The sequence below is a fragment of the Chrysemys picta genome, chromosome 7 (genome assembly GCF_011386835.1).
Source record: "Chrysemys picta bellii isolate R12L10 chromosome 7, ASM1138683v2, whole genome shotgun sequence".
Lineage (NCBI taxonomy): Eukaryota > Metazoa > Chordata > Testudines > Emydidae > Chrysemys > Chrysemys picta.
Genome location: NC_088797.1, coordinates 4,486,915 through 4,512,815, shown reverse-complemented (window position 1 = coordinate 4,512,815; position 25,901 = coordinate 4,486,915). Strand labels below are relative to the sequence as shown.

The 25,901-nt window shown below is 43.0% G+C and overlaps 1 protein-coding gene across 21 annotated transcripts in view; it reads left to right on the top strand.

Annotated features, from left to right (window-relative positions):
- The window catches only part of CADPS (calcium dependent secretion activator), a 354,315-nt gene that overhangs the window by 176,457 nt on the left and 151,957 nt on the right, over positions 1-25,901 (top strand). For all 21 annotated transcript variants that reach the window (XM_065550658.1, XM_065550667.1, XM_065550661.1 and 18 more), the window contains exon 7: positions 23,107-23,218. In XM_065550658.1, the coding sequence (XP_065406730.1) occupies positions 23,107-23,218 (112 nt within the window). The remainder of the gene's footprint in view (positions 1-23,106; positions 23,219-25,901) is intronic.

Below are 25,901 nucleotides of genomic sequence, written 5' to 3'. Positions count from 1 at the left end.
GGTTTGAGATAGAGATTTTTATTGGCACCCTTGTAAGATAATCTACATCAAGCCACTCTCGAGTAATATGACCAGCCCACACTCCTGCTGATGAAAATGCGGACCTGTCATATGTTCTCTGTATATCTCACATGCACTCTGATATATTAGCTAGGCGCATTGTTTAAAATCCTTACTTATAAGACAGTCCCTCCCGCCAGCCCCTTAATTGTTTTTGCGGTGCCCAGAGGTGCACACAGTATGCGCAGTATCTTCTCTCAGCCCAGCTACTGCACAGACATCCTGAAAGTAGAGTGCATGGGTCTGGCTTGTTTAGACTTGATTCCTTCAGTTCATCTCCCAGTGCCTGATTCGCTTATGGCATTTTTAAAATCTTTGCTACTGTCCAAGTATTTTTCTCCCATTTTCTCCCTGGTTTGGGTGGTTATTCCCCAGGTGCATTACCTCACATCTACCCAGATTGTGTATCTTATTTCCTGCCCATGTTTTCAGCCTCTCCACGGGCTTGTCTACAGTACAAAACCTTTGTCGGTATAGCTATGTTGGCATAGCTACCTCAGAGCCCCCTAGTGGATACACAGCGTCTGCCAACTTAAGGAGTTCTGCTGGCACAGCTTTACACTTCCCCAAGCAACATGGGCTAAGTCAACAGAAGCACTCATCTGTCTGTCGGCCTAGTTGCATCTACACTGAGGGATGTGGGGGGGGGGGTTACTCTTAGACGACATAGCTATGCTGGCAAAACTTTGCAGTGTAAACTAAAGCGCCTGATCCAAACTCCCTGACAGAATCACGTTGGCCTCTGTGGGCTTTGAATCAGGCCTGACGTGCTGTTAGTTTGTTTCTCAGTATCCGTACGTGAGATACACGACCCTCTCCGTTAAGTGTCACCTGCAGAGCTAATGAATGTCCTGTTTCCCCGGCTTCCATATTATTAATAAATTGTTAAATAAAAAAGAGCCTAGCAACAATCCCTGCGGAGCCCCATCAAAGCTTTCCTACACACTGGAGAATTGCCATTTATCATTGTCCTTTGCTTAGGGCCCGTCAGCTATTTTTCAGTATACGTGACAGTGCCCACACCCAAGCTATTCTGAGTTAATTTTATGCCAGTCAAGTCCAAGAGGCAACATAACAGTCACTTCACTAAAATACATCTGTCGCGCTGCTTGGTATCTGTGGAACTTTTAAAAGGGATGGGACAGATCTTGCGGATGTCAGGGCAAGAAGGGGGTTGAATAAACAGAAAATAGAAGTGGCAATAGTTGGTGAATTAAGCAACTTCAGGATAAAGCAAAGTAAACTCTTCTTTTTTGAGGGGCACAAGAAAAAATCATTAGATCAAGCTGGTTTAGGTTCAGTCTTGTCACTTTTAATCAGGGAACTGCTTTTAAAAAATGAAATTAATCTCCACCTTAAACTCCACCGTGCAAAGATCTGCCCAGCACATGTCTGGTTAGAAGAGGCAACTCAAGCATGTGTGCAAAGGTCCCCCATTGGTTGTTTCTTTATTGAGCATTGTGTACAACCAGAGCATGTTATTATTTAAAGAGGGATACTGTAATTAATATTGCAGACTAGCATAGGGAAATATACCCTAAGAGAAATCATGCTTCAGAAGATCATTACATGGCTATTCCTTACATGAGCAAAGAGTCCAGAACATGTGCAACTGGGGACGCCAGTGCCTGCAGATCTGTCCTTAGGGAGTGCAAAAAGGGATGGTGCTGTTTCTATGGTACCTGTATGCTTTCCCCATGGAGCCCCTCCATGGGGTTCTGGCAGGGTGGGTACAGAGGGGTCAGAGAAAGGCAGGGAAGTGTCATTGCCAGATTCTCCACTCTGCCTATGAGATCTTCTGGGAGAACTGAGATACAGCATCTGCAGCAACCTGTGCTGCCTCCAAACTCCATTGTCAGGAACGCATGTTAAGAGGGAGCAGAAGATACTTGGCTTTGGCAGATCTCCAAGATCTATGGGATGCAAACTTTGCCATTTTGGAAGAGTCTGGAGGAAGCTCTCTAAGTGCAAACTCATGCAGGGTTAGGGGTTACTGAGCCCTGAGATCACAGCAGTGACCAGAGAACCAGCATAGGCTAGTGCCGGGGTAGGCACTACCTATGGCATGCGTGCCGAAGGCGGCACGCGAGATGATTTTCAGTGGCACTCACACTGCCTGGGTCCTGGCCACTGGCCCAGGGGGCTCTGCATTTTAATTTAATTTTCAATGAAGCTTCCTAAACATTTTAAAAACCTTATTTACTTTACATACAACAATAGTTTAGTTATATATTATAGACTTACAGAAAGAGACTTTCTAAAAACGTTAAAATGTATTACTGGCACGCGAACCCTTAAATCAGAGTGAATAAATGAAGACTCGGCACACCACTTCTGAAAGGTTGCCAACCCCTGGGCTAGTGAATGGCTCTCCTGAGTTGTAATCCATGTCTGCTGCTGCTGCTGCTGTTTGGCCAGGGACATCCCCTGCCATGGTTTCCTGTGGGGTGATACTTACCTACCTCACAGGTGTGCCATGAAGACTATTCAGTGGATGTTCATGTGTCACTTGGAAAATATAAAGCACCACAGAAGGGCTAAGCCATAGTATTCCTCTGATTATTTTAGTTTCGAATTGGTAGTGGAATGATACTCAACTGAGTTCTGTGTTGGGCTTATAACCATAAACCGTTCTTCTACCAAACCACTCTAGAAGTTGTTCATTAGTAGGGTGACCAGATGTCCCGTTTTTTGGGACTTTTTCCCGTTTTTTCACAGTTGCTATCTGGTAACCCTATTCATTAGCAGGACTGGGATTTTAATGGTGTGAAACCAGTAACTTATTTACCTTTTGGGAATGGGATTTTTCCCTCTTTTCAGCCAGGAGGCCCCTCTCATACACTGTTGAGACTTGGTGCATGGGTGTGAAAAACCCCAAAAGCCTCAGCAAGTTATTCAGATCATGGGCTGGACAGTCAGTGTCGGCAGCCAGGCTCTAATCAGAACAACATTTTCCTAGTAGAGTTTTATTTTCCTCTGGACATTTTTTCTCTGTCTTGGTAACAGAATTTTATTTAAAAGATTGAATGAAAGGGAATGCTGGGCAGTTACTCAGCTGTGCAGTACATTGTATGTGGTACACTATGGAGTATAGAACGGTATGTGGTAGCAACTGCAGCTGGTAAACGCACATGGACCAAGTTTGTGGGATGACTTTGTCTTGAACTGGTTCCATCTCCCTTTCCTCCAGCTGAGCTTCTCTCCTAAATTGCCATGTCATAACAGTAAGCATGAAAGCAGAGCACGTAAGGAACAGTGACATTTAAACAGTATTAAATAATAGTGCCATTATTATTCTTTTAAATATATAGTTGATTGATGAAAACATTGCTATAAATTGACTTAGAAGTCAGATGAAAAATTTCTGCAGCAAAATGCAGTCAGGAAATGCACCTGAAAGCATTGTTGTTCAATCCTGGAGATACAGCTATTGTTGCTTTTAGGAGCCTAAGAGAAACCATCTACAGCCCTGTTTTGCCATCTAGTGGCTTAAAGATGTTATGTAATTTAATTCATGAGCGGTTCTCTTCATAAACCTTTACTGTACTATGTTCAATAAATAGTTAAACTGAAAATGATTTATATACCATGACACTCCAATTTCTTCATGGTAAAGATCACTGTTTTTCAAACCCATATAGACAGTTGTCCCAGATAAAATGTACAACTAATGGTGCCTAGCCAGGACACAGGTAAAGATAAATGTAGCATAATCAAGTACAAATGAGGTCAAAACCGCTATTGTCCAGAAAGCCACAATAGATATTAGGCTTCCACCTCAATAATGGCAGGTCCTAGTTTGAAAGAATCATTTGAGGCTTTATTATATTCTTCATAAAGGTCATCATGTATTTTCTGCATCACATACTTTCAGTATGCTAGGCTCATATTTCATGTGACATTAGCTAAGATGGTATCAGTGATTCATCATGCTGTCCTCATGATTCAGACCTGTAGGAATTGCTCTAGGTGATCTACGCAGACCTGGGGGTTATGGACTATCTCGGCTATTGTCAAGACAGTTGTAGTTCCTGGGACATTTTCATGTTGTTGTCCAGATTTACCAAAATATCAACTAGTTGGAGAAGAAATAGTGTATCTTCTTCTGCATCGGGGGTGTATTGATCGCATTCAGCACTTGAAGAAAGATGGCGAACACCCTGTCCTTGCGGAGAGGAATTATCAGCATTATTTGTTCTCAGCAGAATTGCTACGGAGCTCAGCCAGGAGCAGATGCAGGCTCAGCTGGAGGGAATGACACTATTCTGAGGAGCTATGGGTCTGCTCAAAAGCCCATCAAAGTCATTCCAGTGACCTCAGCCGGCTTTGCATCAGGCCTTGTCAGAACAGTGAGTTGTTAGTCAATTATTTGTAGAGCAGGAGCGCTTGGAGGCCCCAGCCAAGGTCTGATGTTCTAGAGACAAATAAAATGTTCCATGCTGTGACCCATGCTCACAGTTGGACCTTTGTGCGACAGAGGGAGTGTGAGGTCGTGCTGACAGTGAGAGGGAAAGAGACAAAAGCGAACAAAAATAGTGCCCATCGTCAATCTCCATCTGATCATTTTGATCTTGTTGGAAAATGAGTGAAGGCAGGGGGCTGTACCTATTTTGGGATGATTCTCTGGGTAGGCTAGTAGGCGTGGGGAAGGAAACTATGCTAAAATGGATTAGAAACTGTGCATGCTTCTTATCAGGGAAAGAAGTAACCTGATTTTGACGCCTGATTTTTGTTTCACAATTAGGAAACACAGGGGGAGAGAGGGGTTTAATATGTTAATTTTGGTTTTAGTTTCAAACCCTCTTGCCACGTTGGTTGGGGAACGCAAGATCTCTCACTCCTTCCCATCGAAGAGCCAGCTTCCTTTTTTCCCATTGACCTGCTTTGGCCCCTGCTTGTCACCTTAATTTCACTTCAGGAAAGCAGTCTTTCAGAATGTTGCATAATAAAAACAAGGGCTGTGGTGTGGATGAGTCATTCCCTTGGTGCTCGTGGCTGACACCCCTAATCCTTGCGGCAGGTCCTTTGACATGCAGAATCAGAACTTGGCGCCGAACACCCCACAAAATCACTGGCAGGATAGAAATGACATGAAGTTATGCCAGAGATGTCACCAGGGCTGCAAAAAAAGTTAGAAGTTGAGGACTCGGCACTGCACAGAATAGAGCCCTGACTGCATTTTTATGCTTGGATTTCTATACAGCACAATTGCTTGTTTCAATTTAAATCTTTTGGATTCTTTTTAAAATATCAATGTCTTCTCTTAATTGAGATGATGTGCTGTCCACAAAGGTGTGCTTGTTAAAATAAATCAGCTGTTCTCAATCTTCAAATCACCATTTCCAGAGGTATAGCCTAGTCATAGAAAAACACAGACCCTTTCCTGACTGCATATGCGTCTCTATTATAAATTGCCAAAACTGATCTATTTTTATATCAGGACTCATTACACGTGATTTGTGGTCTCGGTGAAATTGCATTTCATTGTGGTGCACTGGAGAAAATCTCTCAGTGTTTATGTGGCCCAGATCCATTCTGTTTTCTTGCAGAGACACAATATGTCTTTTTAAACAATTGAATTCTTATTTTCTTAATATTTTCTGTAATCCCGGAGACATAAAATAAAAATCCATCCAGTGTCTATGATAGCTGCAAAACAATACTTTCCAGAAATCTTTGGAAACACAAGGTTTTTTCACCCTTAAGAGACCTGATCATTTTTTTGTCATCCAGCTCTGTGCATCTTGACTTTCTGCCATGGGACAGCCATTGCATACACATTCATAGGGTCACAGCGCCATCTTTGATGTTTAATCTAACCATTAGTATTCTCAAGTGAAGCAGCTATTCAAAGAAAAACAAGACGTGTCCGGTCACAGCTACTATAGATTTTAAAAGTTGGCATTTAGTGAATTGGCAGTGGAATTTAGTTGGCATTTTATGGCTTAGATGATGCGTGGAAATATACAAGCCATCATTTTCTATAATGAAATTATCATTTGCATCTTAATGTAATTAAATTAATGACTACAATGCCCTGAATTTTCCTGATGACTGATATGCCAAGTAAATGTGTTACAGTGAACTGCTGCCTATACTTCTGATGGGCAGCTTGATGAAAGTCCAGAAAGTGATGTGTCTGACCAAAAGTCTATAGGCAATCGGACAACATTCTTGTGCACTTATCTATAGTTACGAGTAAAAGTTTTTACATACTTAGAAGACCTAAAACACTAGAGACCATTAGGTTCAAGTCTTATGTGGGGAGATAAGGAGTGAGTTGAAGCATCCTTTATTGGACAGAATGGTCACGGGAACTGGATCGAGACTACGGCGCTCGCTCTAACAATGAACAAGAATGACGAGATTTATCTATGATCAGAACAAGATTGCAGTTCTGCAGGGTACTTAAGCATGAACCTAACTTCAAGCATGTAAGTCAGGGGTCGGCAACCTTTCAGAAGTGGTGTGCCGAGTCTTCATTTATTCACTCTAATTTAAGGTTTCGCGTGCCAGTAATACATTTTAATGTTTTTAGAAGGTCTCTTTCTATAAGTCTATAATATATAACTAAACTATTTTCCCTACATACATAGTCAGAAATTACTTGTAAATACACAGGGAGTACTCAGATCCCAGGGTGATATGTCATATAAGTACCTAAAAAAATGGATTCTAGGCGGCGGGGGAATTAGCGTCTTTTCCCCCCTGCAATTCAAGCACTGAATTTGCCATATGAAGGTATTCTTCCTGACAGTGGAGAAACAGGCTTCTAAAACAAAACCACAGTCCTCTGGTACGAACTTCAGTAAGAGAAGAACAGAATGCCTATTGAGTCCACTGGGTTGCATCAACATCTCAAGTGAAATGCTTTTGGACTGTAAACCCCACAAAAGTATAATATAATGGCATATAGGATATTCTAGCCCATAGCGAATTTGCATAACAGCTTAACTCTTAGCTCCATTAAAGGAACAATATTTTACCCCTTTTATTAGAGTCCTAAAGGAGTGATTTAGTACAATAATAATCATTTCACTACTTTCTTTATAATAAGCCAAACTGATTTTGTCAGTAGCCTGCACTATGGAATCCCGACAAAACAACCAAGTCCAAGGGTGTTTTTTCAGGCAGATAATTTTATAGTTAAAATGGCTGCACAGTTATAGTGCAAAGACTGAAAGTTTTGTTTCAGGAAATGCAACAGCTTTCCATCCATTTTGAATTGGCAGAGGAGTAGTTGCAGTCGATCAAAATACCCTTTAATTTCTTGCAAGAATTTTCATCAAAACGCATTCTAATTTTTGCAAGACTTCACAGAGCGGTACATTATGCCTGTTAAAGGCCTGTCCAATTTTGCTCCAACCACGGACATGTATAAGGAAGGAATTTCACAGTGGCTGAATCTGCTTCCACTCACAACTTACATTCCCTTTTCCATGAAATGTGAATATCAGTTTAAAAGTGATTCTGTGTATTTGGGAGGATGGCAGGAAATGATGGACCAGCCAGCTGGGCGGGCAGGTGCACAGAATATTATACATTCACAACGCAAAGCTCCTGGTCTGGTAGTAAACTCTAGGGACTGGCTGTTAAACTGACTCAGACATAAATTAAAGTTGATGATTGATGCAGAGCAAGTGGTTCACTAATGCAAGTCTGGTCAGTGTACACGCCTTCCTCAATATAGAATCCTAGGACTCGAAGGGACCTCGAGAGTTCATCTAGTCAAGTCCCCTGTATTCATGGCAGGACTAAATATTATATAGACCATCCCTGACAGGTGTTTGTCCCACCTGCTTTTAAAAATCTCCACTGATGGAGGTTCCACAACCTCCCTAGGCAATTTATTCCAGTGCTTAACCACCCTGACAGTTAGGAAGTTTTTCCTAATGTCCAAACTAAACCTCCCTTGCTGCAATTTAAGTCCATTGCTTCTTGTCCTATTCTCAGAGGATAAGAAGAACAATTTTTCTCCCTCCTCCTTGTAACAACCTTTTATGTACTTGCAAAACTGTTATCATGTCTCCCCTCAGTCTTCTCTTCTCCAGATTAAACAAACACAATTTTTTCAATCTTCCCTCATAGGTCATGTTTTCTAGACCTTTAATCATTTTTTGTTGCTCTTCTCTGGGGACCTTAAATCTCAGTTCATGATCATCCACTCCCTAGTCAAGTTCCCCTAGTCCTCCGTAACTTTCATCCATGTGGATCTGACCACCACAGAGAGCCGTCTATGTGGTCCTATAAAGGGGAGAATGGTGCCAGGGAGGCCAAAAGTGGGTCAACCTTTTCTCCCTTCATCTGTGCTGGAAGGCTGAGATTCACATCAGAGTGTGTGCACGTGTGAGAGAAAGAGAGAAAGGGCTACTCTGTGGGGCATCATCTGGCCATCGTTAGAGCACATCTACGGGTATGGGGGAAAAAATCACACTGGGGAGGCAAAGAAGAAAATCATTTGTAGGACTGGAAGGAAAGCAATAAGTTGAGGCACCCAAAGTAAGCCAGAAAAACATCAGGCCCATTGGAGAGATCCAAGTTTATCAGAAGTCTGAGAAGTAAGGACTTTATAAAAAATCATCATTGGTTATACGTATCTCATGCTCTGCTTTGGCCTCTTGCCCTTGAGCAGACGAGATCCTGGTACAATAGGGCCCAATCCTGTTGGCCCTCTGATGCTACCACAAAAATAATGTTAAAAATGATAAAAAAAATTCTGCATCTTGGAATCTTTTGTCTTCATCAAAGTCACACACACACACATAAAAAATTGCAACAACCATCTACAATATCCCAGAATGAAACACTGAAGCTTATGCTCCAGCTTCCAGTGGTCCCTTCTAAGACTCTAGTGTGTGTTTGTGACTCTGTTGTCGGATTGCTCAAAGATGTTGGGAAAGTTTCACGCTCTCTGGAAAAGGGCTTTTAAAAGAAAACAATGAAGCAGAAAACACCCTCCTGGTCAATAACTGATAGAGAGACAATGAAGGGCTACAGGTAATGCTGGGTCAGGTGCACCTTCTTATGTTCCATGAACACTGATAGTTATGAATAAGGACCGAGACACTATTTCCCCCCACCACCACTCTATAAGGCCAGATAAAATTTTATTGCAAGAATCTTACCAATAGACTTTGAACCCTCCTGCAGTCCTGAGATATGGGCATGTTTGTTTTTAGTGATATTTTTGGATATTTCTGCCCAGTGTTATTTCCCTTAATTATAATGTTGGAGGCAGCTTTTACATTTTCAATCTTCATTTTAACAGTCCAATTATCTTTATTTATAATCTGCAATGTCGCTTGACAAGTCACTGCCAAAAGGCTTTACATTTCACTGGCCTAGGGGATAAAGCATCTTTAAAAGCATTACGTGAAGCTATAGTTAAAAGATAACCTGGTGGAATGTGTGTTCCAAAGTGGATTCACTTGTGAGACTTACACTATGTGCGAACACTGAGGAGCAGCTGCTTCCTCCTTTATGCCCCCAGTACCTGACCAAACAGCCTTCTTGGTCAATAGCCGTCTGTTCTTGCCAGAGACTCCAAGGACCAATAACTGCTTCAGAGGACCAGATGCTGAGTTCAGTTATGCCTGTGACTCCATTGAATTAAGTTCAATTACTCCTGATATATACTGGTATCATTTAGACCAGAATCATGCCTAGAAGTTTGTCTCCCAGGAACTCAATAATGAACTAACTCGAGAGATGTTAAGTAGTAGAGCAGAACTCCATAGAACCCAGAGAGAAGCCTTCAGACTGGGCTAAGCAAAACACTCCCCAAATGAGCACCTGCGTAGGTGAGCACAGATATCCTCAAGGAGCAACGAACTGAACAACACAGCAGCATAAAAAGCACACGGATTTAAAGGTTTGGTCCCTCCAGGACCTCAGCTATGTTTTTGAACAGTAAAAAGGAGAAATGAGTTACAAAAGGGATGTCTTACTGCAGTACAGTAAAGGGCTGGGGAAGGACACCGAAGCACTGGGGCAGCAGAGGACAGAGCTGCAGGAGCACAAGAAGGGCCCAGGGAGAAGCAAGTGGGAAACACTGGAATAGCAGAAAAAGCAATAGAGGCTCATTGGGGAATTGGAGGAGGCAGTAAAACAACAGCACAGAAGATTCAGGGGTAGAGTGACCAGATAGTTAATGTGAAAAATTGGGACACTTTTTTTTTTGGAGTGGGGGTATAGTTGTGTATATAAGACAAAGCCCCTAAGATCGTGATGGTCCCGGTAATATCAGGGTGTCTGGTTACCCTATTCAGGAAGCAGCAGAAGAATCTTCAGAAGGGGGTGGGGGGATAGCTCAGTGGTTTGAGCAATGGCCTGCTAAACCCAGGGTTGTGAGTTCAATCCCTGAGGGGGCCACTTGGGGATCTGGGGCAAAATCAGTACTTGGTCCTGCTAGTGAAGGCAGGGGGCTGGACTCAATGACCTTTCAAGGTCCCTTCCAGTTCTAGGAGATGGGATATTTCCATTAATTAACACATTCCAGGATTGAGATATTTGAAAAATAGGATCATATAATTAAACTCCTACATCCATATCTAGGCACCTACATAAAGTTATCCAATGTTCAAAAGTGCTGAACATTCAGCAACTCCCATTGAAGTCAGTGGAAATTGTTGGGTGCTCAGCACTTTTAAAATCTGCCCCCATGTGACTAAATATAGATTAGCTAGCTTTAGCCACTGTTTTTTGCCTATCTTGCTCAAGATGTTCGGCAGTTCCTAGCATCACAAATTATAGACATCACAGAATCAGAGATCCTAAAAATAAATCGCACTTCAGCACTCCTCTAAAATGTTGAACAAAACACAAAGGACAGAGCATGGGAGAGGTGCATTTCAGAAATCAAAGGAGATAAAATAAATATTGTATCACTTGGAACACATCAGCAGGAATGGAGTAAGTGCGGCAACTTGTCACTCATTCAAAATCCTCAATTGTTCTGCTCTCATTTAATCAGATCTTAATTTATATAAAATATTATAATGTATTCTTTATTAAGCATTATATGTACACTACCCCACTTTCCTTATTTATTTCAAATGCACAGTGCAGCTCCATTGGAATCAAAGATCTGAAATCAGTGGAGCAACGCTAATATATACCAGTTAAGAATCTGACCATGAGATCTTATATTTCTCCACTGTAAGCATCAAACAATATTTTCTGCATTGGAAAGTTACCAGGAAGAATAATAAATATCATAGAATCATAGAAGATCAGGGTTGGAAGGGACCTCAGGAGGTCATCTAGTCCAACCCCCTGCTCAAACCAGGACCAACCCCAACTAAATAATCCCAGTCAGGGCTTTGTCAAGCCGGGCCTTAAAAACCTCTAAGGATGGAGATTCCACCACCTCCCTAAGTAACCCTTCCAGTGCTTCACCACCCTCCTAGGAACCGCTATCCTCCCTCACCCAAATGGAAGCCTCACACATGACAACCCAGAACCACCACCTGCCCTCATCTGGGATTTATTTTCCTTTAGATCCAAGGAATCTGGATGCTGGAGTATAAATAACTGATATAATTTACACCTCCCTTAAATATCGTTCACAAAGTAGCATGGTTTTCTTCTTTGCTCCATTCAGAGTATCATTTCCTATGACTTGGCTTTTTTAGTTCTGCGCTTTCAATACAGCCCTGATTAAGTGAGTCATTTTCTTGGTAGATTTTGCTCTGAAATTTTCCGACTAGATGGCACACTATACCACCCAGGGTAAGTACACTTAATCTTTTATGCTGATGCATCAAAGTGCCAAAAGTGTCTGGCAGCAGAGGTTTGGAATAAATTATCTATAGCACCATAGTTCCATGAGCATCCCAAAGCGTTCTCGTGTGGGATCTGTCAGCGATTCAATAAATGTTTTAAACATGAAGAGCAGGAAATGGCCTTATTTTCTGCTTTCAGCTTAAAACCACAGACTGTTATTTATGTGTGCTCCTTTTCCAAAAAGAAATGATGCATTGTCACCAACAGAGAAACTGAAGAAGTCAGTGGATGAATGTGCTTTGGGGGAAAGTGGGGGGAAAAAGTAAGAACACCCCCCCACACACACACAACCTTCCACTGTGTATTTTCATAGCATCTGCTTTACAGAACTCATTACTCTGTTTACTATTAAAAGCCTCTTATTTGCTGAAGCATTCCCAGACCATATGTTATCAGCAAATGTTACTAACCAAATACAAACAGTAATTTTCATTAGGTTTCCTTCATGAGAACAACAGCATTAGCCACAAAGGGAATAAACCTTTGTAAATGTCATTAAACATACATAGCAAACCTTTGACGACACTGTGGTACATATACATTCATGCTCAGTAAAGCCAAGAAAATAAAATGTCAATAAAATAAAAGTGCTTTGAAACTGGATTTAGCGTAGCAGCTGATATATCATTAGTTGCCATAGTGATGTTCAGCATAAGGGCATAATTCATGTGACTGAAATATGACTTGCATTCATTCTAAGGACACAGTTCATGTGCACTGCATATTAGATTATGGTTGATAACATTAGCTTCAGACCACTAGCAAGGTAGTAGCGTCGTTCCAGAGACCGAAGGAACGATGATTTTGTGGCTACCAAAAAAAGTTATTAATAGCTAAATGAGCTACAGCTAAAACAGTTAATTCTTTTGGGCTCCATGCTCAAACCCATTTTACACACTACACAGATCTCATAGTCAATCAATTCTGCAATGCTATTCCCTTGGCACAAAGCTCATTGTTATAGCACATTTTTATGCAGGAATGAATCCAGAACAAACTTATCCTTTCAAAAATATATATTTGCCATGGAGATGGAAAAAAACAACCACCCATGGCCAACACTTCCAAACTTGGGTGTCTAGATTTAAGGTACCTGAATCTTGCATGCCTCAGAGACTTCATTGGGAGCTGTTGGGTGCTCAGCTAATCTGAAAATCAGCCCACATCTTTAGGAATTCAGTAGGATTTTGTTGCATATACTCTTGTGGACCACAGGCAGAACTTTACATCAATAAAGTGCCACCAAATGTGATATATACTTTCAGCTCCCACGCTTGGAAAATGTGGGCCCTTAGTTTAACCTTTACAGCAAAAACACCACACGTAAGCTATACTGCCATCCAGATGGCGCCAAAAGTGCTTTCATCACATCCCTAAATCACATTGGGGCATCCATTTACCCCGATATCCCCTATCCTTCCATGCACACAGTGGCTGACTTCCACCTCATGGAGTAGAGGCACACTATCTCTTAATCTCATGCCAGGAAATCAGCAGAGAGAATGTGCTGAAGTAGGATGTCCAGGATGTGTTGACCGCCCAGGTCCTTTGCTCTAGAGCACCACTAGGAGAGGCCACTTACATTACCCAACCCAAGGTTTCCTCAGCTGCCTTTGACATAGCCTGATTTAATCATCATTTCTATTCACCTCTAGTTTGTAAGCTCCTCTAGAGAAAACACTTCTACCTGTGACCTTACAATAGAGAACATAGACACTAATACTCATGAGAACGCATTCAGTGCTTTCATTCATATGCTTCTGTACGTGGCAGAGTCTACACAATCTCTATTTAAGGTATAACAGTGAGCTTTCTCCCATTATTATTCTTGTAACTTGATCTAGCCATTATGTTGAAGCCTGTGATTTCTATAAATAATGAATAAGCATAACTCTGATTCATATCACTGTGCCAGGAATCAACCCTGGATAACTAGCTAGGCCTGTCAATAGACTAATAGCAAAGCATGTAGAGAATGGTTTGGTTTAGAGGGGATTGACATTAAAAAAATTATATGTGATCAAGTCTAGTAGACTTTAAAAGAGAATGTATCTTTTCTTTCTCTCGCTGCTCACCACACATTCATCTGCCAGTTAATAGACAAGAAACATAATAATCAGAATATCCAAATCTACTTTAAACCTGAGATAGGCAAACTGTTCCCATAAAGGGGGTCATTGCAGTTGTGTTGTTATGTATTATTTGCATTACAGTAGCACTTAGAGACCAATCAAAATCGGGGCTTCATTGTGCAAGGTACTGTACGAACACACAGTGAGAGACAGTCTCTGCCTTAAAGAGCTCACAAACTAAATAAAAACTATTGTATACCAAGCTGGGAGGGGTTACAAGTGCTTTGGAGGGTAGGATTATAATTCAAAATGATCTGGACAAACTGGAGAAACTGGTCTGAAGTAAATAGGATGAAATTCAATAAGGACAAATGCAAATTACTCCACTTAGGAGGGAACAGTCAGTTGCACACACATAAGATGGGAAAGGACTGCCTAGGTAAGAGTACTGTGGAAAGGGATGTGGGGGTCATAGTGGATCACAAGCTAAATATGAGTCAACAGGGTAACGCTGTTGCAAAAAAAAGCAAACACCATTCTGAGTGTTGTCAGCAAGAGACAAGAAGTAATTCTTTCACTCTACTCTGCTCTGATTAGGCCTCAACTGGAGTACTGTGTCAAGTTCTGGGTGCCACATTTCAGGAAAGATGTGGACAAATTGGAGAAAGTCCGGAGAAGTTAGGGAGAAAAGGTGATACAGCCTAGGCCATATAGCTTGTTTCCCATCCCCTCCTTGGTGAGTATTCTCCTTTGAGGGGGTTCCTGGGGGCAGCCATGGTCAGGAGTCCCTTGCAAATCGGCTGCCAGGAATTGGAGAGGGAAGGGGGGGGGTTGCAGATCCTCCCTCTGATTTCTCTTTTCTTCCCTTCTTCTGTTGAGTTCTGGGTGGACCCTTAGTCTCTCTGTGTGTGTGCGTGTCAGAGATGGAGAAAGGGAGGAGTGATGAGGGAGGAGCATCTCTGAGGGGAATATTTCAGAGTTTCCCAGTATTGCCAACTTTCTCTATTTTTTTGTTGTTTTTTTCGTAAAGCTCCAGCTTCTGGAGTCATGTGACAATGTGAGAATCTCAGCTTCCATTAAAAAATAAAGTACGTTTCTGGACCTGGTTGCAAGGAAAAGCTTGAAAATGTGCACCCTAAAGGCACAAGCACCAGAAGGCAAATAAACAGAACCCCACAATTATTCTTGTAAAAATCTCGTGATTGTTAAGGCAGTCTCATGATTTTGGAGGCCTGACTCATAACTTTTGACCATGTGGAATGGGGTAGTACTGTTTTTTTTCCCCATGGATGTTACTATAGGAAGAGGTGACTCAGTCCTATATAGAACATCAAGAAATGTGCAGTAAAATGCTATTAAAATTAAAAACAAGGCCCAAATTCATATTTCAGTTATTTTTGTATTTTTGTATTTCTGTACCCCTACTGAATCAGTATTTGTTTAGAGCATCTATCCCACTCCTGCAAAGGAATAACTTTAACTTTACTCAGTTATGTCAGTGGGGCTACTCATGTGAGTAACGTTACTTATGTACCTGTTTGAAGGATCCAGGTCTAAATCACCTACATGGGAGTGCAGCCGTTGAACAGACTTCGTTTCACAAATTTCATTAGCTTGTGGTCTTTCTAAATCAAAGCTGAATTTTATAAGAGTTCTGAGAAATGTCACGAGCATATTCCTCTTGATAGCCAAAGCCAAAATGCACTGCCAGGCATTCTAGGGAGAAGCAACTGCAGTCAGGATTAGATTAGTGTATTGATTTTGTTATTCAAAGGGGCAAGTTCTTTGATACTCATATAAACAGTCTGCTGTTGAGTGTTCTATAGGGTTTTGTAAACCAAACTGAGCACATGAAAAACATCAAAAGTTACAGGAAGGATTAGCAATGGGCCCCAAATGGTTTGGGCTTCTCCCCAGAGATCCACAGGTGGTGATTGCTAATTAAGGAGTGCAAGGAAATTCAAGAAAATGCCCTTATCGAAGAGACAAAAGCTTGATCTATCTTCACAGTCATTGTGTAATACAACATGGTTTTCATACTAAAATAAGACATTTCGGTCTTTTAGTATTTCCCTTAATAATAAGGCACAATAACTCATTTCATGGCAGTATTGCCCAGAATTAACTGATGTTCTTGTTTCCATGAGCATTAGTTTGTTCTATTAGGGTTAGCTGGTTTTATTTGCATTACAGTGCCAGGAGTTTGGCTGGCGTTTCAACAAACATTTACGGACATGAGCTATTCCTGTATCTCTAACACCTAAAGGCTGGGCTGGGGTCATTGTTTCTGATAATCAAATGCCCAGCTGCAGTCCTGGGCAAAAGGAGAACACACAGTGTGCCGATCAACTGGATGGTTGACTGTTGATCTGAAGTGTTCATGGGCAGGCACCAGCTAATACCACCCTGTTTCTTCCAGAAGAGTACACTACAAAATGGCTCGGATGCGTCCTAGTGATTCCCTGGTGTGGGTTGGAATGACTAAACAGTGATTAGAGCAGCAGCAAGCTGTTTACCAGAGATTTGAGTCTCAGGTGAGCCAACCCTCCTTTGGGTCACATGAATAATCAACCCGTTCTCTGCTTGCCTCCTGTGGCTCAGACCCAGTGTGCTGTCGCTTGCTGTCACAGCTGAGATGTCAGCTAGCTGTGTTTATGCCCCCATGAGACTTTAGATGAATTCTTATAAAATCTCATGTTAAGAGGTACCCTTTCCTGATACTGATCCACAGGATATTCCTGGAGTCATTAACCTGCATTGGGCCAATAACACTGCCACTAATACTTATCACCATTCGCTACATATTTTCTCAGTATAGGAAATCATTCTAAATGTTACAGGTGAGTGCCTGCATATACGTTAGAGTAGATGAAAAATCTCTAAAAATAAGTAGAGAGTAATAAGACTGAGACATTCTTGGATGCTTCATAGCAAAAATAGTTGTAGACGGAGCTCATTAATTAAGGTTGATCCATAATTCCCATTATAAGACCCTGTCTTCAGTTGCTGTGAAAAAAAATATTATGTGATCATGTAATTAAAGACTCTATCCTAATACATACATCCAAAGCTGATGGTGAAGTGTTACAAAGGGATCTCACTGAAGTGGGTGACGGGGCAACAAAATGGCAGATGAAATTCAATGTTGATAAATTTCAGAGTAGCAGCCGTGTTAGTCTGTATCTGCAAAAAGAAGAACAGGAGTACTTGTGGCACCTTAGAGACTAACAAATTTATTAGAGCATAAGCTTTCGTGGACTACAGCCCACTTCTTCGGATGCATATTATGAAGTGGGCTGTAGTCCACGAAAGCTTATGCTCTAATAGATTTGTTAGTCTCTAAGGTGCCACAAGTACTCCTGTTCTTCTTTTTAATGTTGATAAATGCAAGGTAATGGACACTGGAAAAAATAATCCCAGCTATACAAGCAAAATATGATGTGGTCTAAATTATCTGTTACCACTCAAGAAAGAGATCTTAGAGTCATTGTGGATTGTTTTCTGAAAATGTCCACTCAATGTTCAGCTAACAGAATATGAGGAACCATTAGGAAAGGGACAGATAATAAAACAGAAAATATCATAATGCCATTATGTGAATCGGTGGTACATAGGGTGACCAAATAACAAGTGTGAAAAATCGGGACAGAGGGGGTGGGGGGTAACAGGCGCCTATATAAAACAAAGCCCCAAATATCGGGAGAGTCCCTATTAAACCAGGACATCTGGTCACCCTACTGGTACACCCACACCTTCAATTCCTGTGTAGTTCTAGGCTCCCCATCTCGAAAAATTTATAAAGACGGGCAGCAAAAATTATATGGGGTATGAACAGCTTCCATAGGAGGAGAGATTAAAAAGACTGGGGCTTTTCAGCTTAAAAAAGAAACAACTAAGGGGGAGGACATGATAGAGGTCTATAAAATCACGAATGGTCTGGAGAAAGCAAATAAGGAAGTGTTATTACAACAAACAAAAGCAAGTATTTCTTCACACAATGTACAGTCAAGCTGTGGAACTTGGTGCCAGGGGATGTTGTAAAGGCCAGAAGTATAACTGGGTTAAAAAAAGAATTAGGGCACGTCTTCACTACCCGCCGGATCGGCGGGTAGCAATCGATCTATTGGGGATCGACTTATCGCGTCTAGTGAAGACGCGATAAAATCAATCCCTGATTGCTCTGCTGTCGACTCCGGAAATCCACCACGGCAAGAGGCGGCAGCGGAGTCGACGGTGGCGCGGCAGCGGTCGACTTGCCGCTGTCCTCACAGCCAGGTAAGTCGACCTAAAATACACAACTTCAGCTACGCTATTCACATAGCTGAAGTTGCGTATCTTAGGTCGACCCCCCCGCTGTAGTGTAGACCTAGCCTTAGATAAGTTCATGCAGGATAGGTCCATCAATGGCTATTAGTCAAGATGGTCAGGGATGCAACCCCATGCTCTGGGTGTCCCTAAACCTCTGACTGCCAAAAGCTGGGACTCAACAACGGGATGGATCACTCGATAATCGCCCTTTTGTGTTCATTCTCTCTGAAGCATCTGGTATTGGCCACTGTCAGAAGACGAGATACTGGGCTAGATGGACCATTCATCTGACCCAGTACGGCCATTCTGCTGTTCATAAGGGGGCTGAATTAAGGTTGTCTGTGCAACCTTAATTCTGGTATTTCCTAACTTTTGAGTGCTTGACTCTGCAACCTTAATAATGTTCTTTTAATGTCATTTTTGGATATAATTTATATAGTCTTTCCATCATGTTCCTACAAACTTCTTTGGAATCAGTTATGCCAATATAGAATAGTGATATAAGAGGTAAAGAGTTGTACAGATAGACTTCTCCTGTTAAAAAGGTGATTTCTAATAAAAACAACTTTTCTTAACTAGTTAGACAAGCCCATTCCAGTTTCTCACTGGCAGCAATAGCAGCTCTGTATTTTGGTGCAGTTTTCACTTGTAACACCACGGCTCATTTAGCTTACAATGGCAGCAGTTCTCAGAGCTCGCTGATACCTTGAGGTAGCTTAAAGCAGGTGGCTGCTCAAACAGTGTTGATGCAGGGAAGAGAATATTTTAAAGTGACAAGTATAATTTCCTAAAAACATTCTAAAAAAATAGTTTGTGCAGTGTCTCTAATACAGCTGATCTCTGTGGCAGCCAGACTTCCTCCATCAGTTCTCCCAGGATCTACAACCTAGTTCCTGGAAAAGCCAAGTGTCTTTCTGGTAATAGATTTACAACTAAAATCCACCACTGAGTGGGACCCAGATTAAGAGGTGCAGCCATGAGTGACCCATGTAAAACTGCACACACATTATGGCTAAAATCTCATTAAATCAGTCACTCAGTTCTGAAAGTTGCAGCCTTTATCTCCTGTTTTAATAATGTGTCATCACTTAAAAATTACACACAACTGTTAACGCTTTATTACAGCCGGTATTATTTGCAACATGGTTTTGACCATACAGCTGATGTTTATCGCTACTTATTTGGCTTTTTTGGTACAAGAAATGTAGCAGTTCTATAGTCATGGAACAGGCTGCTACTTCTCTGCAAACAGGGTAGAGCTGTGAAAGTTTGAAATATCCCATATGGCAAGAAAGCTCTGAAAAAGCAATTTTGAGATTTCAGGCTTAAGGAGAGCCACTTCTGAAAACTCATCTATGTGAATTAGTGACATCAGTTAATCCTATGATAACTGCATCATTCACATGTCAGTGTACGTTTGAGGGGAGGACCAGATTAATACTCTGAAGACTGCAGATAGATGGAGCATTTGTGTTGTCCTAAGAAATCACTTGCCTGGCAGTTTGGAAAATGCTACTACTCTAGGAGTTAAAGCATACAGTGAGATATTGTCAAGGAAATAAACAATTTAGACCAACGGTCTTTTCTGATAGGCCTAAAATTAGACCTAGCATCTGTATTTTGGTTTAAGTGCTTACCCCTGTTCTTCACCTGCCGTCCCTGTGCTCAGTACAGGTAGGGCATTCAGAAACACAGCCCAAGAGTTCTGCTTCCCTCTCTGCTACTCTATATTCCATATTAATGGGGCCCTACCAAATTCACAGTCCATTCTGGTCAATTTCATGGTCATAGGATTTTAAAAATCGTAAATTTAATTATTTCAGCTATTTAAATCTGGTATTTCACGGTGTTGTAATTGTAGGGATCCTGACCCAGACAGGAGCTGTAGAGGAGGTTGCAAGATTATTGTAGGGGGTGTTGCGGTACTGCTACCCTTACTTCTGCGCTGCTGATGCTGGCGGCTGGAGAGCGGCGCAGCTGGAGAGCGGCGGTTGCTGGCCGGGAGCCCAGCTCAGAAGTAAGGAAAGGCATGGTATGGTATCGCCACCCTTACTTCTGCAGTGCTGCCGGCAGAGCTGGGCCGTCAATCAGCAGCCACTACTCTCCGTCCGCCCGCCTCTGAAGGCAGCAATGCAAAAGTAAAGGTGGCATGGTATGGTATTGTCACACTTACTTCTGTGCTGCTGCTGGCGGGGCGCTGCCTTCAGAGCTGGGCATCCGGCCAACAGCTGCCGCTCTCCAGCAACCTAGCTCTGAAGGCAGCGCAAAAGTAAGGGTGGCAATACTGCGACCCCCCCCTAAAATAACCTTGTGACTCCCCTGCAACTCCCTTTTGGAACAGGACCCCCAAGTTTGAGAAATACTAGTCTCCCCCGTGAAATCTGTATAGTATAAGGTAAAACCACAACAAGGACCAGATTTCACGGGTGGAAGGGTGTGGGAAGGAAACCAGATTTCACGTTCCGTGATGCATTTTTCATGGCTGTGAATTTGGTAGGGCCCTACATATTCATATAGGAGGAAAAAAGCTAGGTGAATTAAGAGCCAGCTAGTGTAACTGAAACTAAATATATTTTGAAGTTCGAGATCTTTATGTATTTGGTGTTTATTTTTCCTGCCTTTGTACTTCCTCGTTTCTGCTGAAACTGGAAGCAGAATGCTATTCTTGCAATAGTTCCAAACTGGATTGAACCAGACAGAACCAGCAAGTTCACAAGAAAAGCCTATTCATACAAGGTTGCCAGCTCAATGGATTTACAAAATTAACTTTGGATAAGCATCCAGAGTCAAACATTTGAATGTTTTTCTTCAACTAACTTCTAAATCTTTTGAGATTTTCCTGTTCCAATTCCTTACCAGGTGACAGAACAGAGCAGATAGACCGTACAGGGTTATGATGCAAAGTGCATGAATATGCCAGCAAGCCTGAGGGCTTGTTTACACAGGGACATGCAAGACAATTAATTCGAATTAACTAGAGGTGTGAATTGACAATGGATTAGTTAAATCCCTGTGTGACTAGTCTTCAGAATTAAAGTGCCCTTAATTCGGTTTATTTTAATTCACTTCCAAAATGGTTTAAACTAAATTGATTGAAGGCCACTTTAATTCTGAATAAAAATGTTCACAGAGGAATTTAGTGCAGTTTAAGTAATCCACTTTGAAAGATCATTTGGGTTATTTTTCCTGAGTATCCACATGTAGACAAACCTTAGAAAACTCAGTGACCTTCCCAGTGGGTTTTTACTAATATTGTAGCCTCGGTTTCAGAAAATTGGTAGATTTTTCCAGAGAGAAAGTTGGAAAATAATGTTGTTAAAATAACAACTGTCTGTTTAAGGACAATAGCAATAATATGGATACTTTGTCAGGGTTTATTGAGCTTTGTGTGCTACATTAAGGAAAAGAGAGAAAAGGGAACTGCCTACTTTTGCAACAGCAACTGCACTGATTTTTTAAAAATGGGAGCACGGTTTTAAAGTTCCTAAGACAAAATTAAATGAGCTGTGAAAATACTGAAAATCCATTCTGTCTATGATGAAAAGTTTCCTGTCCGTCCAAAATCTGGAGAGAGAAAAAGCGGACGAGCACACATTAAGCACAATTGAATGGAGAAAGTTGTGCAGTAAAACTTCATTAAATCTCTGTCCACTAATCTGTAAACCCAGTAATTCCCCTACAGACGCCAGTGGACTCACCTTACAAAGATCAGTAACAGAAACAGAGCTGTGGTGAAGTCTCCCATTACTAAGAATTTGACTTTGGTTCAGGCTCTTTTATGGTCTCCAACCCCAGGTAAGTTAACGGGGATTGTATAAATCAGGGAAATATTTACTAGTATTCTATAAGTCATGAATAGCTATAAAACTAAATTGCACATGTTAAAATGAATGAGGGCAGCACACTTTGTAGTGGGATAACCGTGATTTATTGATTACTCAGTAGTTCACAAAATGTTATGATCTACAGTGGGTCTGCTAGTTACTAGCAAGATTCTGCTGAATGTTGAGGGGAAAATCCACATGCTCTGTGAAATTAGTTCGTGTTGTCTGCATACCCATAGATCTTTCAGTGACTGCAGAACTTTAGGGAGTAATGTAAGGACTGGTTGGCTATGGGGTTTGTTTATGAGATATGGGATATTTAACTTTTAGGTCGCTGTTTTCAAACCCAGGCTACCATTTGATGGATGATTAGTAGATTTTGTATAATGAATTAGTGGTCTCCATCCAGTTCTTACTTGGATAGGCCTCCATATCCTCAAAATCAGCACACCTTGGCATCCTAGTTAGCTAATCTTGCTCAGAGGTGACCACTCCAGTTTAAGGCTGGAGTCTATGGATGGGCAAGCCCGGCCACTACCAACACTGAACCTGTTTTGTGGGTAAATAGAGCTGGCAGGACTCATCCTTAAGTAACTTTTGGGAATGCAAAATTAACTTGCAACAAAAAATGAAAAGAGGAAGCTACAATAGAGAAGACTAGAACAACAGATACAAAGCATTACAGACATTATGTGTTTAGAGAGCCAATATCCTTCTACTCTAGAACTATGCTACAAACATTCACTGCAGGCTGATTATTGGGCTTTGTTTTATTAATTGGCAAACTAGATGTAAATAAATAAAGTTCTCTTCAAACTTGATTTTGTATTACTTCCACATACTCCATTGTCTTCCATGAAGAGCCAGTATGACATTTCTGAGTTTCTATCTTGCATTTTCCTAGCAAGTTAATTAACACATTGTCACTCACACAGTTGTATCACTTGTGTGTGTGTGAGCCAGACCGTGACATATGATATTAACCATTTACACACCCAGGTGACAGCACAACTGTCCTGCTCGTGTTTCTAAACATTTCCCTGTGGTTGTGTTCACAGCTGGGGCACTCAAGGTGACTTTACCACAACGCACGCACTTCCCGCAGTGAAGGTGAAGCTGTTTACAGAGAGCACCGGAGTGCTGGCTTTAGAGGACAAAGAACTTGGGCGGGTAAGAAAAATCTCCACTTTAATGATGTCTCTCTAGGTCTGTTGACGAGGTTAAGAAAATATCTCTGGAAGCAAGCAGAGCTTGGAAGTGATTCCAAGACACACAGCAAAAGAGGGCGTGCTAAACACACTCTTTCTCCACGACAGTGTTGGAAATTGATGCAGTTCATAAGTTGTTTTTGGTGTTAGCTTTTAATGGCAGTAGTTCAGCTGGCTAAGCACTCACAGAACAAATGCAGAATGTCTTTTGTGTGATATTGGCAGTCCTGGATCCCTTAGAAGTGCACACAGCTGAGGGAAAGAAGACAGAGATTCTTTTAAAGCAGAAAAAGGGGTTTAAGGCTAGACAAGTGAGTGTGAGGCTGCTTTCATATACACATTACATTCACTGCCGCACTTGGGGAAAATAGCATTGAAGGGGCTGATTTGCAGCACCTATTCACCAGGGTGAAATCCTGACACCATTGAAGCCAGTGGCAACATTCATGTTGGCTTCAGTGGGGCCAGGACTTCACCCTAGGACAAGGGTGGGCAAACATTTTGGCCTGAGGGCCACATCTGGGTGGGGAAATTGTATTCAGGGCCATGAATGTAGGGCTGGGGCAGGGGGTTGGGGTGCGGGTGGAAGTGCGGGATGTGTGGGGGGGGTGCGGTGTGCAGGAAGGGGCTCAGGGCAGGGGGGTTGCGTGCAGGAGGGGTGCGGGGTGCAGCAGGGGGCTCAGGGCAGGGGGTTGGGGTGCAGGAGGGGTGCGGGGTGTGGCAGGGGGCTCAGGGCAGGGGGTTGGGGTGCGGGGTGCAGCAGGGGGCTCAGAGCAGGGGGTTGGGGGCTCAGGGCAGGGGTTGGAGTGCAGGAGGGGTGCGGCAGGGGGCTCAGGGCAGGGGTTGGGGTGCAGGAGGGGTGTGGGGTGTGGCACGGGGCTCAGGGCAGGGGATTGGGGTGTGGGAGGGGGTGTGGTGTGCATGAAGGGGCTCAGGGAAGGGGTTGGAGTGCAGAAGGGGTGCAGGGTGCAGCAGGGGGCTCAGGGCAAGGAGGTTGGGGGCTCAGGGCAGGGGTTGGGGTGCAGGAGGGGTGTGGGGTGTAACAGGGGGCTCAGGGCAGGGGATTGGAGGCTCAGGGCAGGGGTTGGAGTGCAGGAGGGGTGTTGGGTGTGACAGCGGGCTCAGGGCAGTGGGTTTTGGGGCTCAGGGCAGGGGGTTGGGGGCTCAGGGCAGAGGTTGGAGTGCAGGCGGGGTGCAGAGTGAGCAGGGGGGTTGGGGGCTCAGGGCAGGGGGTAGGGGTGCAGGACGGGGCTCAGGGCAGGAGGGTTGGGTGCAGGCGGGGTGCGGCAAGGGGCTCAGGGCAGGGGGTTAGGGGCTCAGGGCAGGGGGTTGGGGTATGGGAGGGGTACTGGGTGCAGGCTCCAGATTGAAATCCCACAGGCTGGATTGAAATCCCTGATGGGGCGGATCCGGCCTGCGGGCCGTAGTTTGCCCTCCACTGCCCTAGGAGATGAAATGTGGCATTACATCTGGGAGGTGGATTTCATCTGCCAGTGCCCTCATCAGTAAAGGATTCAGATTCCCTGGCTTTGGCTACAGAGCCTCTGGTGACCCCTTCCTCCCCTCTCACTGCCCCACCCTTCCCCCGCAGTCACTGCTGTTCCCAATCTGGATTCCACTCTTTGTGGCTGTGTGTCCACTAGTGCCATTGCCTGCTCAGAGAGCCCATGGAGAGCACTTTTCTGTTGCTTCATGACACGTCAGTGTGTCCGTGCCTCTGATCACTTTCCTCACCCTTCCTATTTCTGTTTATGAGATCGGATGACCAGAACTGGACACACTGTCCCAGGTGAGGACATCCCATTGCCATATGCAGTGGCATTCTAATATTCTCAGTACTGTTTTCGAAACTCATTCTTTAAACCTTCTACCATGGCGCTTTCTTTTGTGACAATGACTGCCTGCCGAGCAGAGCCCTTCGCTGAACCATCCACGGTGACAAGCAGCTCTTTCTCCTGCGTGGGTACAGTTGGTTTAGACCCCAGTTGCTTTGTCGCTCTTGTTTCAACTGAAGAACTGTGATTTCCTTGCCAGGGGGCAATTGTGAGCAGTGTTGAATTTGCCAGGCTTGGAAAGGAATTAGCAGTGCGTGTTGTACAAAACATTTTTCGGGCTCTGCCTTGTCCCCAGTTACTTCTGGAATGCTGATGAGCCAGCCCCGGTGCTTCAGCGTCATTCTGAGTCCATCGGGGAGTTGCAGCTCCTTTTTAGCTTCCCAAACCCAACTGGGACTGGCCGGTGCTGATAAACACAGAGGGTGACGTGATCATTTCCTTTGGAGTACGTCCACCAGCACTTCTCAGCCAGCTGCACTTCAAAGAGGCACTCGGTATGCCTGAAACTGCCTTCTTCTTCTAGTGATGGGGCTTGTCTGGTTGGGCTGCTTTGAGATTTGTTTTTGTTCAAACAACTACATCTTGAGCGCATTAAGCCCCTGATTTAGCTGTTCAAATTGACACAAACCTGTCTGAGCTGATGAGGGAAGACAGCAGAGTCTCAAAGGGAAAGGAAACTAATGCCGTCCTGTACACAAAAACATCATGCCTAGCTGCCCTTTAAGAAGTGTTTTGTGGTCTGCCAGACATTTACAATTCTCGTTTACAATGGCAATAGCTGAATTGGGAACTGGCTAACGCTTCCAATTT